Raw genomic sequence first — 13,431 nt, 5'->3', positions numbered from 1 at the left:
GAGCCAGGAGATGCGATGTTTGGGTCTCGAAAGAGGCGTTTATTCCAGACGCCCGTGCTGTTCCACTGTTTGCCAATGTTCTTCCGAATCTGGGTGAGATTCTAGGATAGTGGGCAGTACGATCCCAGAAAAATGTTTGTGCGTTGCTGTTGAGAATGTTTATAACAAGACCAAAATTAATATAATGCCTCCTGAAATGCCTGTATCTGCCTGTCTCCAGATAAACAAAATAATGGTTAACGTCGTTGTGGAGAATAAACATGATATGAAGTAAGCAGACATTTGCACCTTCATTCATATATCTGTCCCTATCCAACAGGAGCCTAGGATGTTTCGGACCCGTAATAGTTGTCTTGGCATGGTGTAATGGTGAGTGTTCTGGTCTTCCAATCCCCACAAAACTGACTAAATGGACACCCCACAATTGATCGGTAGGTCTCACGTGGTGGGGTAAAGTGTGGCTTACTCATTTTCATCATGAACTAAAGCAGCGTTGGATGCTTACCGTTCAGTATAATCGACTGCGAGGACATGCATCTATGATTCTTGTTATGCATCTTCACCCAGAATAGCCTGAGTCTCAAGGCTATTTCATAAGGAGGGTGCTGATACATTTTCAGTGTGGGGCAATGTTGCCAAGTATAATCCCAGTTTAGTAATTTTTAGGTAATTTTCAAGCATTATGCTAGGCCAACACCAGTTACATTATATATATATTTTTACACGCTTTTTATTAACTCACTCTGTCTGTTGTATTCTCAAATCTTGTAACTCAATTTTTACACACTTCCCAATGTAGTATTGACTGCAAATGTGGTTTCATACTGATGACAATACTATATTCTATCATTAAAAATAAATACAAAGATATTTTAAAACTTTTTTTTATATGTTATGTTTCGGCTGGGTCTAATTATCCACGCTCAACTGACGTTGGCTGTAAATCACCACGGTACATTTCATTAAAGCGTGTTTTTAAAAAAGGATTTTTTTAAATATTCCTTTTTATTTTAAGCGTAATTTTCATCCCTTTCATTCATCGTCGGCTCGATGGAGCACTTCCCCTCCCCCCGCTGGTCCGTGCACGAATTTAACCACGGCTGGGAATTCAACTTTGGTTGCTGGATTTACCACTGCACCACCAATTCCCCCCATTACTGACAGGTAAAAATGTAATCGTTTTTTTGTTATGTAGCATACAGCAATACCACAGCCAATAATTATTGACACTTGGTGCTCATAGACTGTTTATTCATCCTTATACTGTCTGATGGTACAATAACTCACTGTTACTAAGGCGTATCCCTAGAAATACAATGGCTCCATATATCAATAAAGACATTTCCACTATAATTTCCAGAATTTAATTGTCATCCCAAAAGTAATCCAATAGGTAGTACATATTAAAAAATGTAATACTATAAAATGCCATATTTTCTTTAAAACCACCAAACATAACTAATATATTTAGTTTCCACTTTAATATCATCCGCAATACATGTGCAAAAAAGAGAAATGCAATATATAACTTTATTACAATAAATGTGTTTAACTGTGATGTCCAACAGGATTGTTTTGTTAATCTGTCTCAGCCATGTATGCTGCTCTGTATTGCACTGTGCTGTTGCCACCTTATTGGTCAGGTCATCCTTACAAAAGAGACTTGTTGTTTTAGTTGGCTCTCGACGTATAAATGTCAAGTCTACGAAGTAGTTTATTAATATTAAATCTACGTGAAGTACTTTATGTTGGATCCAAATTGAATGGAAAACTCTTACTCGGATGCCTCCTTTTTGACAATTCTGCATTTCGATAATTAAATTTAGAGGGGTGTATTGACATACTGGTTCTGATGCTGCTGATGTTAAAATTGACGATTTGGATTTAAACTTGATTTGGAGCTAGAGTGACTTGGATTTGCATAGAGCAGGGGTCGGCAACCAAAATAACAAGAAGAGCCATTTCTTTCCAATTCGGTACAAAATTCAGTATTTCAAGAGCCGCAATGCATCTGAGTACATACTGTACATACGTACATATCGTCAAGAAGCAGCCCGTAAAGAGCCGCATGTGGCTCCGGAGCCGTAGGTTGCCGACCCCTGGCAGAGTCTAAGTGCGACCGCCTCTCAAGATGCAGTGCAAAAACAGTGGGCATATTTATTTTGTAGAGTGAGGCAGTCAGTCATAGGAAGAGGGGCAAAAGTTAAGGGCTCAAGCCCGGGTACAAACAGGGGGCAAGGAATTGCTGGCACGGATGGCTGGGGAGAGGTTGATGACGTTCCTCCAGCATCCCTCAACACGTGAAGCCACTTGGAGACCTATAAACGAGATAACAAAAACATATCAGTTCATTCTAAATGAATATATATATGCATGGGTGACTGTGAGCGCACCATATCAATTCATTATATCCTCCTTTGTGTAAAGCATAAATTGACAATCTTGGTTTGAAGCTTTCGTGACTGCAGGAATCCATGCTCTTTGGTTCTATCGATAAAGTCAAAGCTTTCCCTACCTGATGACGGACGCTTGTGTTGCGCCCGAAAAGTCGTGATTTATTTTATTTTATACCTACGTGACTTTATCTAAAGAACCAAAGTGCATAAACTGACAGTTTTGCTGTTCATTGTGTACGCGTATGCCCCATAACTGTCAAACTCTAAAGGCTGAGAACGTTCAAACGCAAGCTTGAACTCGCCCGATTGGCTGCCTGCTTCGTCGCACGCTGATTGCTGGAACGGATTGAGATCGGTATATAAGGGCTCGAATGCAGTCTATCCGGCTCTCTCGGGAATTTATTTTGGACGTGTTATATTACTGGCCTCAAAAAACAGCCTTTTGTTGACAACACAGTCAAGTCCTCCTTTACACATACACTGTATATGTGTCCAATGGTCCCTGGGCTTAAATCTGTATTTAAAAGACTGAAAAAGGTAAAAATGCATGGCCAGGTAGTCTGTTATAGCACGCTAAGGGTGTGCTCATATTAGCTTTGTAATGCACTATAGAAGACATCATAACGACACCACGTCGTTTTGATGCATTGTCTTTGGTGTGGACCAATCAGTTTTAAAAACAATGCATATACTACCAGAGCATGTGTTTTTTTGCATGTTCGCCACAAGTATATGTGGTTAATGCAGACATGATTCCTTGCAAAAGATTTATGTTTGGTGATTTAACATCTTAACACCTGTTTTTATTGCCGGAAGGGATAAAAGCTATTCTTATATTTTGATACTGGCAAAGGGAGGTCCCATGATGTTTGTATGCAGTCAACTCGCTACACTGGAGAACTTGGCTTGATCACAGCTGGCTGCTGGGATTTCATCTCAGTGGTGTCAGCTCAGAGATCTGACCTCTGAGCCACATGGCCACCTCCTTATAAGGCAGTGTTAATAATTTGTACGTGAATATTTTTGTTCGTTTTCTTGACTTGTGGCTTGCATTTGAAAGCAAAGGAACGCAGACATGTTATGAATGTATGTGCTTACTTTACACCATGGACACCCACGTAAACAAAACGTTCCATCTGACGGCGTGATCCAGGTTTCAATATCTAACAAACAACAACAACAAGGGCCAAGCGTGTTGCCGCCTGTGCTGAGCGATGCCTACTTCATGGCGTAGGAGGCGTTGTAGCCGGCGTCTTGCGTCTCGCTGTCAGAGATGAACACCACAGTCAGCCTGGTGCCGCTGGAGGCGATTTTGGCCGGGATCGAGCCCCCGCAGAACTTGCCAAGAATCGGCGCAGTGACCAGGGCCCCATCGTACACAGCCACGTAGTCCTTGCTGCAGCCCGCGCTGTTCTCCAGGCTGCGTCCGAAGCACGCAGCGCACCTTGCTTTAATATATCGTCTGCCCGGGGCTGTGTAAATGCCATGGTGGTTGTTTAGCCATACTCGGTGTGGGTTGGTGATGTGAGGAAGGCCATGCCAGGTTTCAGATATCTCTCTCCGCTGATGCTAGTCACAGCTGGCAATCACACTGCTCGTTTCATTGTACAAGCACTGGGCCATTGCTCCACCGACTGAAGACTGCATGTGCGGTGTATTAACTAAAATAACTTAACGCTGCCTCATCAAAATTACAGAATTTGTGTTGCTTCATATCAGGCCTCTTGCGTTTGGATGCTCCCTGGTCATTTGATGGCTTCCATATGCACACCCAAATGCTGCTTTTCTGCATGATTTACATCACGCTTATCCTTTATTGGGCTGTCCGATTAGATGGCATCGTAATCACCATCGTCGTCAACCAAATTCACCGTGGGGGTCGTGCGGGTGCCATTGATGCTTTGGCATTTAACTATCTCCACTTCTTACGGTCTTGCGCACTATATGATATACATATTTAAAAAAACGTACAACATTCTCATTATTGGGACATTATATTAAACAGCTGCAGATTAATCTGCATAGAAAACATTTGAAAGTTTGTGTTTTATAAAATGAAGACAGTACAGTATAGGCAAAAGGTAAAGGTGCAGCCCTGCAATTACTTGCTCACGCCACTGTTGGCGGAAGAGGTGGACACACACCCACAGTTTACCCGACCACACGTGACCTGCCCATCGATGAACAGCGCTGTACCCATTCATGAAGTTGGAGGGATTTAGGAAACGCTCCCGTTGTGTTTAAAACCAACATCTCTTACCTAACTGCCTTACGAACAAAAGCCAGATATAGTCGAGCATGTTTCTCTTATTAAGACATTGCAGACCAACCTCATGGCTGTGAACTGTAGACAGATGCGGTTGCTGCCCGAGGCATAAATGATGTGGGTCCGGTTGGCGTTGTTGGGATACAATTCACCGGAGGAATTTGGGAATCCAAACACTCCGGTAGTTGTGCTCAAAGCGGACGTCAGCTTGTACGCTGTCATCACACATATAAAACAAATAACAAACACAAAATAAATGACGGAAATTTAATGGCAATTTAGATCAAATATGTCAAAACTGATCAAATATCGTACTTACAAAATACATGCCTCCTTATTTCTTGAAAACCACATAGCTACAGTGCCCCTAAATGGTGGACGAATGATCATCCGCAGGCTGGCGCTGCATACACCTTGTGAGGCACAGGGACAGCTGCCACTGACAGTCCCTTTGACTAGACTGCAGCAGGGCACTGGAGTGGTTGAGGTGTGGTGTAAGGCTCCTTTATTTTCTCGAGGCATTCAAGTACACTCTAAATATAAATCCTTACTCTTGTCCTTAAATGACTCTAAGTATGGCATGTGCAAGGGCGATGTGACCAGCTTCAACACGGGGAGCAAAAACATATTTAGTCAAACAATATTTGGCCAAGATGTGGTCACACTATTTTCATAGTGGGGGGAGGGAGAAATGTTTTGAGATCAAGATCCTTGAAATTTTGACATTTCCCATTCTATCTTGTGGAAACATGTATCAATTGCCCTTTTAAAGTCTCCCATTACTTGCCTCCCTTGAACGATCCATATGAATTGCGTTTCTTGCACAAAACGTGGGGCTGGGAATCCATTATCGACCTATGTTCTCCAAACTTTTTTTCCCAATTTTAATTCTTTTCAGACTAATTTCAGTCATTAATCATCGACTGACGTCATTAATTTGATACTCCCAAACCTGTGTTTATGCTGATAACTGGACCCCGCAGATCTCGCCCATTCATCAGCAACTCAATATTAAACAGAAATAGGTCTCAAATCCCTACTGCTTTCACCACCACCAGCAGCAGCCACAGGCATGAGTATATTATTTGAAGGAGCTGAAATAGGCGTCGTAAGAAATGGATTATTATACTCGCAATGCAATGTTTATTTTAAAACGATGGTTTGAAAACGGAGAACACAAGCGGGCCGCGTGGTCGACTGACTCGCCCGTGGGCACAGGTTTAACCAATCGCGCTGGCCCGCCACGTACTTTGCGTGACCGTCCCTCGGTTTTGGACGTTGCGTGAATAAAAGTTTCACGAGTTCCCTCGTTTCATCGGGTCTATCGCGTGCTCTGCTGGCGGTGACCTCACACTTTCTCGCCGAGTCCGGCTTTGAGAAGTTTGACAGCTGATGTTTGAATGGTAACATTTGAGGGGCCGAAGCTCTCTTAGCCCCCCCCCCCCCTCTTAGCTCCCCCTCCTACCCAACCCCATAGCGTGACCTGGTTTAAAGAGGGGGCACACAAAAACTCAAGGGGGGGGGGGGGTGCACGACACAGTCAATGTTAAACAAGCACAAACCAAAGGTTAAACGCTGAACAGAATGAGGGACAACACGCCATCGGTGCGTTCTGCTCTAGCTCTCGCAACGTGTGCGTGTGTGTGTGCAGAGCTGCCTTGGTAAAACAAAAAAAGACTCCCACCCAGGCACCAATTCTGAACGGCAGCGACGCCCATCGTTTAATTTATACCAATTGTTTGCGTTTTGTCCACAGATTAATCTAAGCAATTTTTTTGGTTTTACGAGGTAAGGCTCACTGAGCTATGTAGCTCTTTTTCAGAAGTGACCTGGTCACAAACGATAGCCCAATAAAGTGGCTTATGTAGAAACGTATAGCAGCAAAATACTCTTGGTTCTTTCGGTAAAGTCACGTAGATGGGAAATAATAAAAATAATTATTTTCTTTTCTTTTATTATTTCCCTTCTACGTGACTTTACCGAAAGAACCAAGAATATGAATCCATGCAGTCACGAAAGCTTTAAATCGAAATTCAGCCAAAAACTCTGAAGGCGTGATGTTGATTCTAAATGTGCAGGGAAAAACCGGAGGGCGTACAGAGTTAAATCCACACGACCACGGGCAGAGAGAGAGAGACACGCAAACTCCAAATATACAGCATCAGGCGTCATGGGGTCGGGCTCGAACCCACGACCTCCTGCATGCCGGGCGAGGGAGTTAACATCCGGCCGGTCGTGGTGCGAACCGGTGCGGCCGTCTGTCACCTGCGGCGTAGTGGCAGTGGAAGCCGGTGTTGGGGCCCGTGCCGGAGGAGAAGTACTCGACGAACACGGTGGCGTTCCCCAGCAGCGAGCCGCCGGGCGTGCGGCACCACGTGCGCGTGTAGGACGGCACCGACGTGACGTTCATGTAGGCCAGGTTGCATGTGCCGCCGTCGTCAAAACTGCGCACGGTGATGGGGGGGGGTCGACGCGAACGTTGACAAGAGGCGAATGTCGTGGGTTCTGTCCCATTTTTTTCTGTTGGTCTAGTTTGTTGTCCTTCCCCCGCACTTCCGATTACACTGGTCAACAAAAAGAAAAAAAAATTCTGGCCTGGACTTTTGCAGCTGTTTTAGACTAATTTCAGGGTGCTGATTCTAAATCTGATCTCAGATTTGCTCTATCACATCTCATTTTTATGCTATCGGCATACCCCATTTTCATTGATTTTACCCGAAATTAACTCTGTCACTTATTATTGCAAGTTGTTGCGAGTCAGTGACTGCTTTAGTGTTAAAATATGGTGCTTTAGTGTTTATAATATAATTTTATGTAGATATCCACATTTATTTAATATTTTTCTTCTGAAGTTTTTATTGAAAATGCAATATTTGATATCTCAAAAACCTGATGTGATAGACAAAAACTGATGCCAGATTTGGAATCAGCACACCAAAATTACCTTAAAACCGTTGGAATACCTTATGCCAGAAAAAGTGTGTTGACCAGTGTTAGCATGGTCGGCTACGTACGGTGCGAAAGAAAATTCATCGTGCATCGCCAGTGACCTCGGCCAAGACAAAGATGCAAATGTATATAATACACACACACAGCAAAGCCAAAGATCCCCTGTATGATCGTACAAAATTTGGATGAAATTGACAAAATGCTTACTTAACAACGGCGACACGCACGCACATATACGCTTCAACACATGTACACGATCAGTGCAGTCATACAGGCTGTTAGGGCAAGGAATGTTAGTGAGCACCTATTAAGGCCGCACAGTGCACGAGCTGGTGATGTGGCCAGGACCACACCTAGCCACTTTAGTCTTCCCGGCGCTGATGTATCCCCACCACCACACGAAGTACTCTTTTAAGGCTGACTCGATCTAGGACAGGCGCAGGACCGGTTCAAATGATGGCCACTGGTATTAGGGGCTGTCCATAAATGACGTCACGCCATTTTGGACGATTTTTGACCCCCCCCCTCGTCACACGGCGTCACAAAAAGTCAGACCCCCCCTCAAATATGACGTCACAAAGCTCTGCCCCCCCCCCCAAAATATAAAACATGCTTCAAATCGCTTTTAACTATTGTCATTGTAGTGCGTATTTAATGTGGCGCTGCACTCTGATGTTGTCGTAGAAAACATTTATTAAAATGTCTATTTAATTAAGTTGAACGTGTTGTCTATATTTATTTAAAGTTGCGCATTTTGACGTGACGTCACATTTCTCAAACCTCCCCCCCCTCGTAACACATCGTTATAGTTATCTGACCCCCCCGCCCCCCCCCCCCCCAGGTGCGTGACGTCATTTATGGACGGTCCCTTAGCCATGAATACGAAGGGAGTGTGGATGAACGCCGCTTACCGCACGTAGAGACAGGTGAGGTTGATGCGGTTGTAGGTGGCAGGCGCGGTGATGTTCCAGACGCACGGCATGGATACATCGAAGCCCATGAATGGGTACCCGGGTGAGACAATACTGCCCTCCAGCGCTGACACGCTACCGCCACATGCTGGCAGAGGAAAAAAATTGAAGACTTTTTTTAGTGATTTCCCAATTTGAAATATACTCCCGTGAAAGGGAGCATCCCTTGAGAACTATTGGAGAACGGTGAAATCTGCGACTTTGAAATTGACAAAAGCTCACTTAATTCAATTCCCACACACCCGACTACGTAAAAATGTTCGTCACGTGGCAGTGAACTAATACTGTTTTAAAGTAATAGGTTTTTATCCTTTCAACTGGTACAAAAACTGACACCTTTTTACAAGGGGTCATGTTTGCAATAACCACAACACAAGCAGTCAAAATGCAAACAAAAAGAAACGACTCTGATGATGATAATGCTATGCACTGTCCTTGAAGTTGATTGGTCCACACCGGAGACAGCTTTTCTTCGAGCCTCGTCTCTAATGGTGTTGGACCAGATGACGCCAAAAGGCAATTTGACTGCTTGTGTTGTGGTTATTGCAAACATGTCCCCTTGTATAAAGGTGTCAGTTTTTGTACCATTTTAAAGGGTAAAAACATATTACTATATTTTGCCACTGGTAAAGGAGATGTCTCATAGTGTAATACTGTTTGGCAGTGAAACTGGAATTCTGCCACATGATATGAAAACCACATTTAACGTGAAATTTGTTGTGCCATCATTGTTGGTGACCGGGCTGAGACAATAAACTCATTACATTTAAGAACCGAGTTTCGTCACTGGGGGTTGAATCACAGATTCAAACCCAGGACTTCACGGGTACTGGGCTCAGTGCTCTGACATCCAAGCCACTGTCATCTCAAAGGAAAATATATTACTTACATTTACTTAACCATTCCCACTGCAATGACAACTCAATCAAGAGAAAATATTCTGGCAGTCCAGCAGTGAAAGTGCCTGGTTATGCTTGGTATTTGAAAACACCCCAGACTCAGGAAGGTGAAAATACGCATGAGACAGAAGAAAATAAACAGATGTCAGTGTTTCAGCCAAGGCACTCTGCGACTGCTCTATCATTCTTCTGTGCTATGAAGGTAAGAGATTTCATTAATATTTTTTCATAAAATATAAATAGCTTTTCTATTATATTTTTCCAAAATGTTATCCAAACTGTGGGTTCGGTGCCACGTCACATGATAAAGCATCAATTTAAAGCCCGAGAAAAGCAGGGCAACTGCCGCGTTTAATGACTGGTTCACATCAGTGGATATCACATAACTAGTTCTGAGATCCCCTTAAAGTGACCACTGCTGCACACAATAGGAGGCAGGGTTTGCCTCTCTGCCTTGCTACAAAGAAATGTGTTTGCATGAGAATCAAACGAATAATTTTTAATTATCAGAGCTGGAATTCAGGCACATTAAGTGCAGAACCAAATGTAAGCTGTTGTTGTTGTGCAATCATTGGCGAACGGCGTGAGACCAAGCACCCGCTTCACGCGAGAACCCAGTTTGATCACAGACAGGCACATAAATTCGAACCAGCCGACGTGTTGATCGTCACGTGGGTACGCTCTAGATTCGACGCATTGTCATCGAAACCAGGCACTTACCCATGCAGGTGAGCCGGTTGTTCATGAGCAGGTATCCGGGGTTACAAGAGCACTCGAAGCCACCGTCCACATTGCGGCAGTTCTGCTCGCAGTTGCCGTTGTTCACCGCACACTCGTTCACGTCTGCGGACGGACATGTACTGGATGTATGCAGAACTTCTTTCACACCACACGCAGCCAACGGTGCTAATCGGAGGTGGGAAGAACTTCACTTGGTGCACGTGTGACATCGCGGCCATTTTCAGTAGCCTGCCCGTTCCTCATTTTCACTGCACATTTCCGTCATGCGTATGCTATTCAAAGTGCTTGTTAAAGATTAAGGTAGGAGTGTGCTAACTATTTTGCCACTCCTCTTTCCCCTTATTGCTTAAGAAAGTGTATGATTCTCTATGCAAGGGTGAACAGCTAATTAGCGTTCACAATAAATGTCAAATCTTGACTTGAAGCTTTCGTGACTGCAGGAATTCATATTCTTTGGGTCTTTCGGTAAAGCCACGTAGATAGAAAAAAATAATAAAAATATCACGACGTTTTGATCGCAACGCAAGCAATCGTCATCAGGTGATCCAAACGTCGTGATATTTGTAATATTTTTTTTTATATATATCTACGTGGCTTTACCGAAAGACCCAAAGAATATAAAAACAAATGTCAACTTCGAGGTGGCCTTAATGACGACGAACTGTTTCATGCGTACGATGATGAATGATCGTGCACCTTTATGAGTGCCTGCGTTGACATCGTGCCCTGGGAAGTGGAGAAAACACGTCGCAATATTCGACGAAGAATACCTTGGCACCTGAGTCCGTTGCTGGCGAGCTGGAAGCCAGGTTTGCACGAACACTTGTACGATCCATATGTGTTGATGCAGACATCGGAACAATTACCATTGCTGACACCGCATTCGTCGACGTCTGTCAGAGCACAAGAGAGCACTGTCGTCAAACGGCGAATTTTAAACGTTACCACGCTACAGCACGTCAAGGATAATTAGCCTCAAGTTCACGGCCCTTTACAATGCCCCTCATTCACGGGGAACGGGCGGAACATTTGACATTCGTACAAAAATGCTGCTCGCAGCGAGTCATTGACATAGCGGATTTAAATGTTTTATTATTCACTTCCATTCCCTTCTCCTTTCAGAGACGACGAGGCTGAACGATTCTTTGAGAATGATTCTTCGAGAATCGTTCAGCCTCCTCTATCCGTCTCATCCCAGCTTCCTTCCGCTCGTCGCCGTTCTCGTTTGAGGTCATTTTTCACTGCGTCAATCATTCTTCACTGCGTCAATCATTCTTCACTGTATCAATCATTCTTCACTGCGTCAATCATTCTTCGTTGTGTCAATCATTCTTCACTGTATCAATCATTCTTCACTGCGTCAATCATTCTTCACTGCGTCAATCATTCTTCACTGTATCAATCATTCTTCACTGCGTCAATCATTCTTCGTTGTGTCAATCATTCTTCACTGCGTCAATCATTCTTCACTGCGTCAATCATTCTTCGCTGCGTCAATCTAATTGTGTGCTTCCTCTGTTCCCTGTGCTCTTGCATGCAATGCCGTACTTAAATAATAATTCACAAACTACATTTGGTATTCGCGTCCATCTAATAGCACGGGGCTATCACGAAGGCACGATGTTTCGCAGGCACGGTCAGCGGTAGTTTTCACAGTAAAGGGGGGGGGGGGGGGTTGGTGGGCGATGCTGCTTCGTGTCATCCCAATGGAGTAATTTGAAGGTCATTTTCCAAATACTGTATGGCAAAACGCTGGACCACAATCCCAGCACGCAATGGCCTACTCTTTTTGAACGATGCCACGCGATATTCAACATCAATTGTGAGGCAGACGGCATGCATTTCGTGGTTAAAACACCGTCAGTATTTTCCAGGGCGGCCTTCTTTTGAACCGCGAATCTTTGCAACACGCGGTGAATGGGCTCCCCGCTAGGCCGTGTCACAGCCCCAATGCGTGATGTTCTTTCCAGATCCACTCGAGACACATCTCCAATCAAATGGAGTCATCTCCTTGGGATATTCTCTATAAAATGTGACCTATTGTCCTAAATCCGAATCGTTGAACAGACACTAGAAACAAACACGACTTTACTTGGGTCTAAGTAGCACACCCCTCACGCTTCTTATTTCAAGCCAAACGTCACGTTATTAAAATTATAATTACATGGGGTCAACTGCTTTGGTTTTATTGCTCCACGCACTTCTATGTGACACTTTGGTATTACGTCTCACCGTTTCGCCGTTTGTGCATGGCAGAATGATATCCCACAGGCGAGCTCTTGCCACTCACCTGAGCAGGTGGCATTGTTGGCATCTAGCTTGAATCCGGCTCTGCAGGAGCATTTGTATCCACCATCGGTGTTGGTGCAAACATGCTGGCACTTGTGTTGGCCGGACGTACACTCATTAATTTCTGGTCAGGGGCAACAGCAGAGCACGGCAAAGTACAATTATATTATATATACAGGTTTCCCTCGCTGCATTATGTGGGTTCCGTTTGTGCGCTTTCGCTATATGCAGCTTGAATTCACTCTACACGTGGCTATGCGTTCGGACATGGGACAACATTGTGTGTTGGTGTGTACTGGATGAACCCATTTCACGCTACGTAAGGGCACAGGACGCGGACGTCTTACTGCGAGTACAAAATCCATTGCGAGCCCACCCTTAAGGCTTAGGCAGGGGGAGCGGTGTGTGTGTCATACCTTGACAGGTGGAACCATTGCTGCCCATTGCGTAGCCGCGGGGACACATGCAGCTGAATGAACCGTTGGTGTTGACGCAGGCGTGGGAGCACCCGCCGTTGCCGTTTAAACATTCGTTTTCATCTGCAACCAAGATTGCATTGGTGATTATTAGGATTTGCTATTAAACGATCAACTAAATATATAAGTCGTTTATTTTTATTTTTTTTATTTTACCAGGTAAGGCCCACTGAGCTGTATAGCACTTTTTCAGCAGCGACCTGGCCACAAATGATAGCTCAAAGAGGTGGCTTATCAAGTGTAAATTTATAGCAGCCAAATACTCTAAACGCGTGTTTCTAAATGTGAAGGAAAAAAACGGAGGACCCAGAGAAAAATCCACGCGACCAGGGGAAGAACATGCACACTCCAAATATACAGGCGTCAGGGTCGGGATTGAACCCACGACCTGCCGTATACCAGGCGAGGTAGTTAACATCTGGACGGCAACTCAAATCACATTAC

At 44.3% G+C, this 13,431-nt stretch overlaps 1 protein-coding gene across 1 annotated transcript; it reads right to left on the bottom strand.

Annotated features, from left to right (window-relative positions):
• Window positions 1-1,220: 1,220 nt before the first annotated feature.
• Window positions 1,221-12,820, bottom strand: LOC144722967 (bone morphogenetic protein 1-like). Its single transcript, XM_078601430.1, has 9 exons — window positions 12,808-12,820; window positions 12,513-12,635; window positions 10,993-11,115; window positions 10,202-10,324; window positions 8,523-8,670; window positions 6,928-7,106; window positions 4,727-4,877; window positions 3,619-3,816; window positions 1,221-2,318 (listed from the first exon to the last, which is right to left on the bottom strand). The coding sequence occupies exons 1-9, from the start codon at window positions 12,818-12,820 to the stop codon at window positions 2,294-2,296; spliced, it is 1,083 nt and encodes a 360-aa protein (XP_078457556.1). The 3' UTR covers window positions 1,221-2,293.
• Between the last annotated feature and the right edge of the window lie 611 nt (window positions 12,821-13,431).

The sequence above is a fragment of the Lampetra planeri genome, chromosome 16 (genome assembly GCF_965212315.1).
Source record: "Lampetra planeri chromosome 16, kcLamPlan1.2.h2, whole genome shotgun sequence".
NCBI lineage: Eukaryota > Metazoa > Chordata > Hyperoartia > Petromyzontiformes > Petromyzontidae > Lampetra > Lampetra planeri.
This window is presented reverse-complemented; position numbering and strand designations above follow the sequence as displayed.

What these genes read in the sequence shown, in the direction of transcription:
- LOC144722967 (XM_078601430.1), bottom strand. An exon ending in CAACCGGCTCACCTGCATGG is followed by an intron (nt 8,671 to 10,201) that starts GTAAGTGCCTGG and finishes TTCCTCTGCCAG; the next exon opens with CATGTGGCGGTAGCGTGTCA. An exon ending in CTACAGTTCACAGCCATGAG is followed by an intron (nt 3,817 to 4,726) that starts GTTGGTCTGCAA and finishes CTTCGGACGCAG; the next exon opens with CCTGGAGAACAGCGCGGGCT.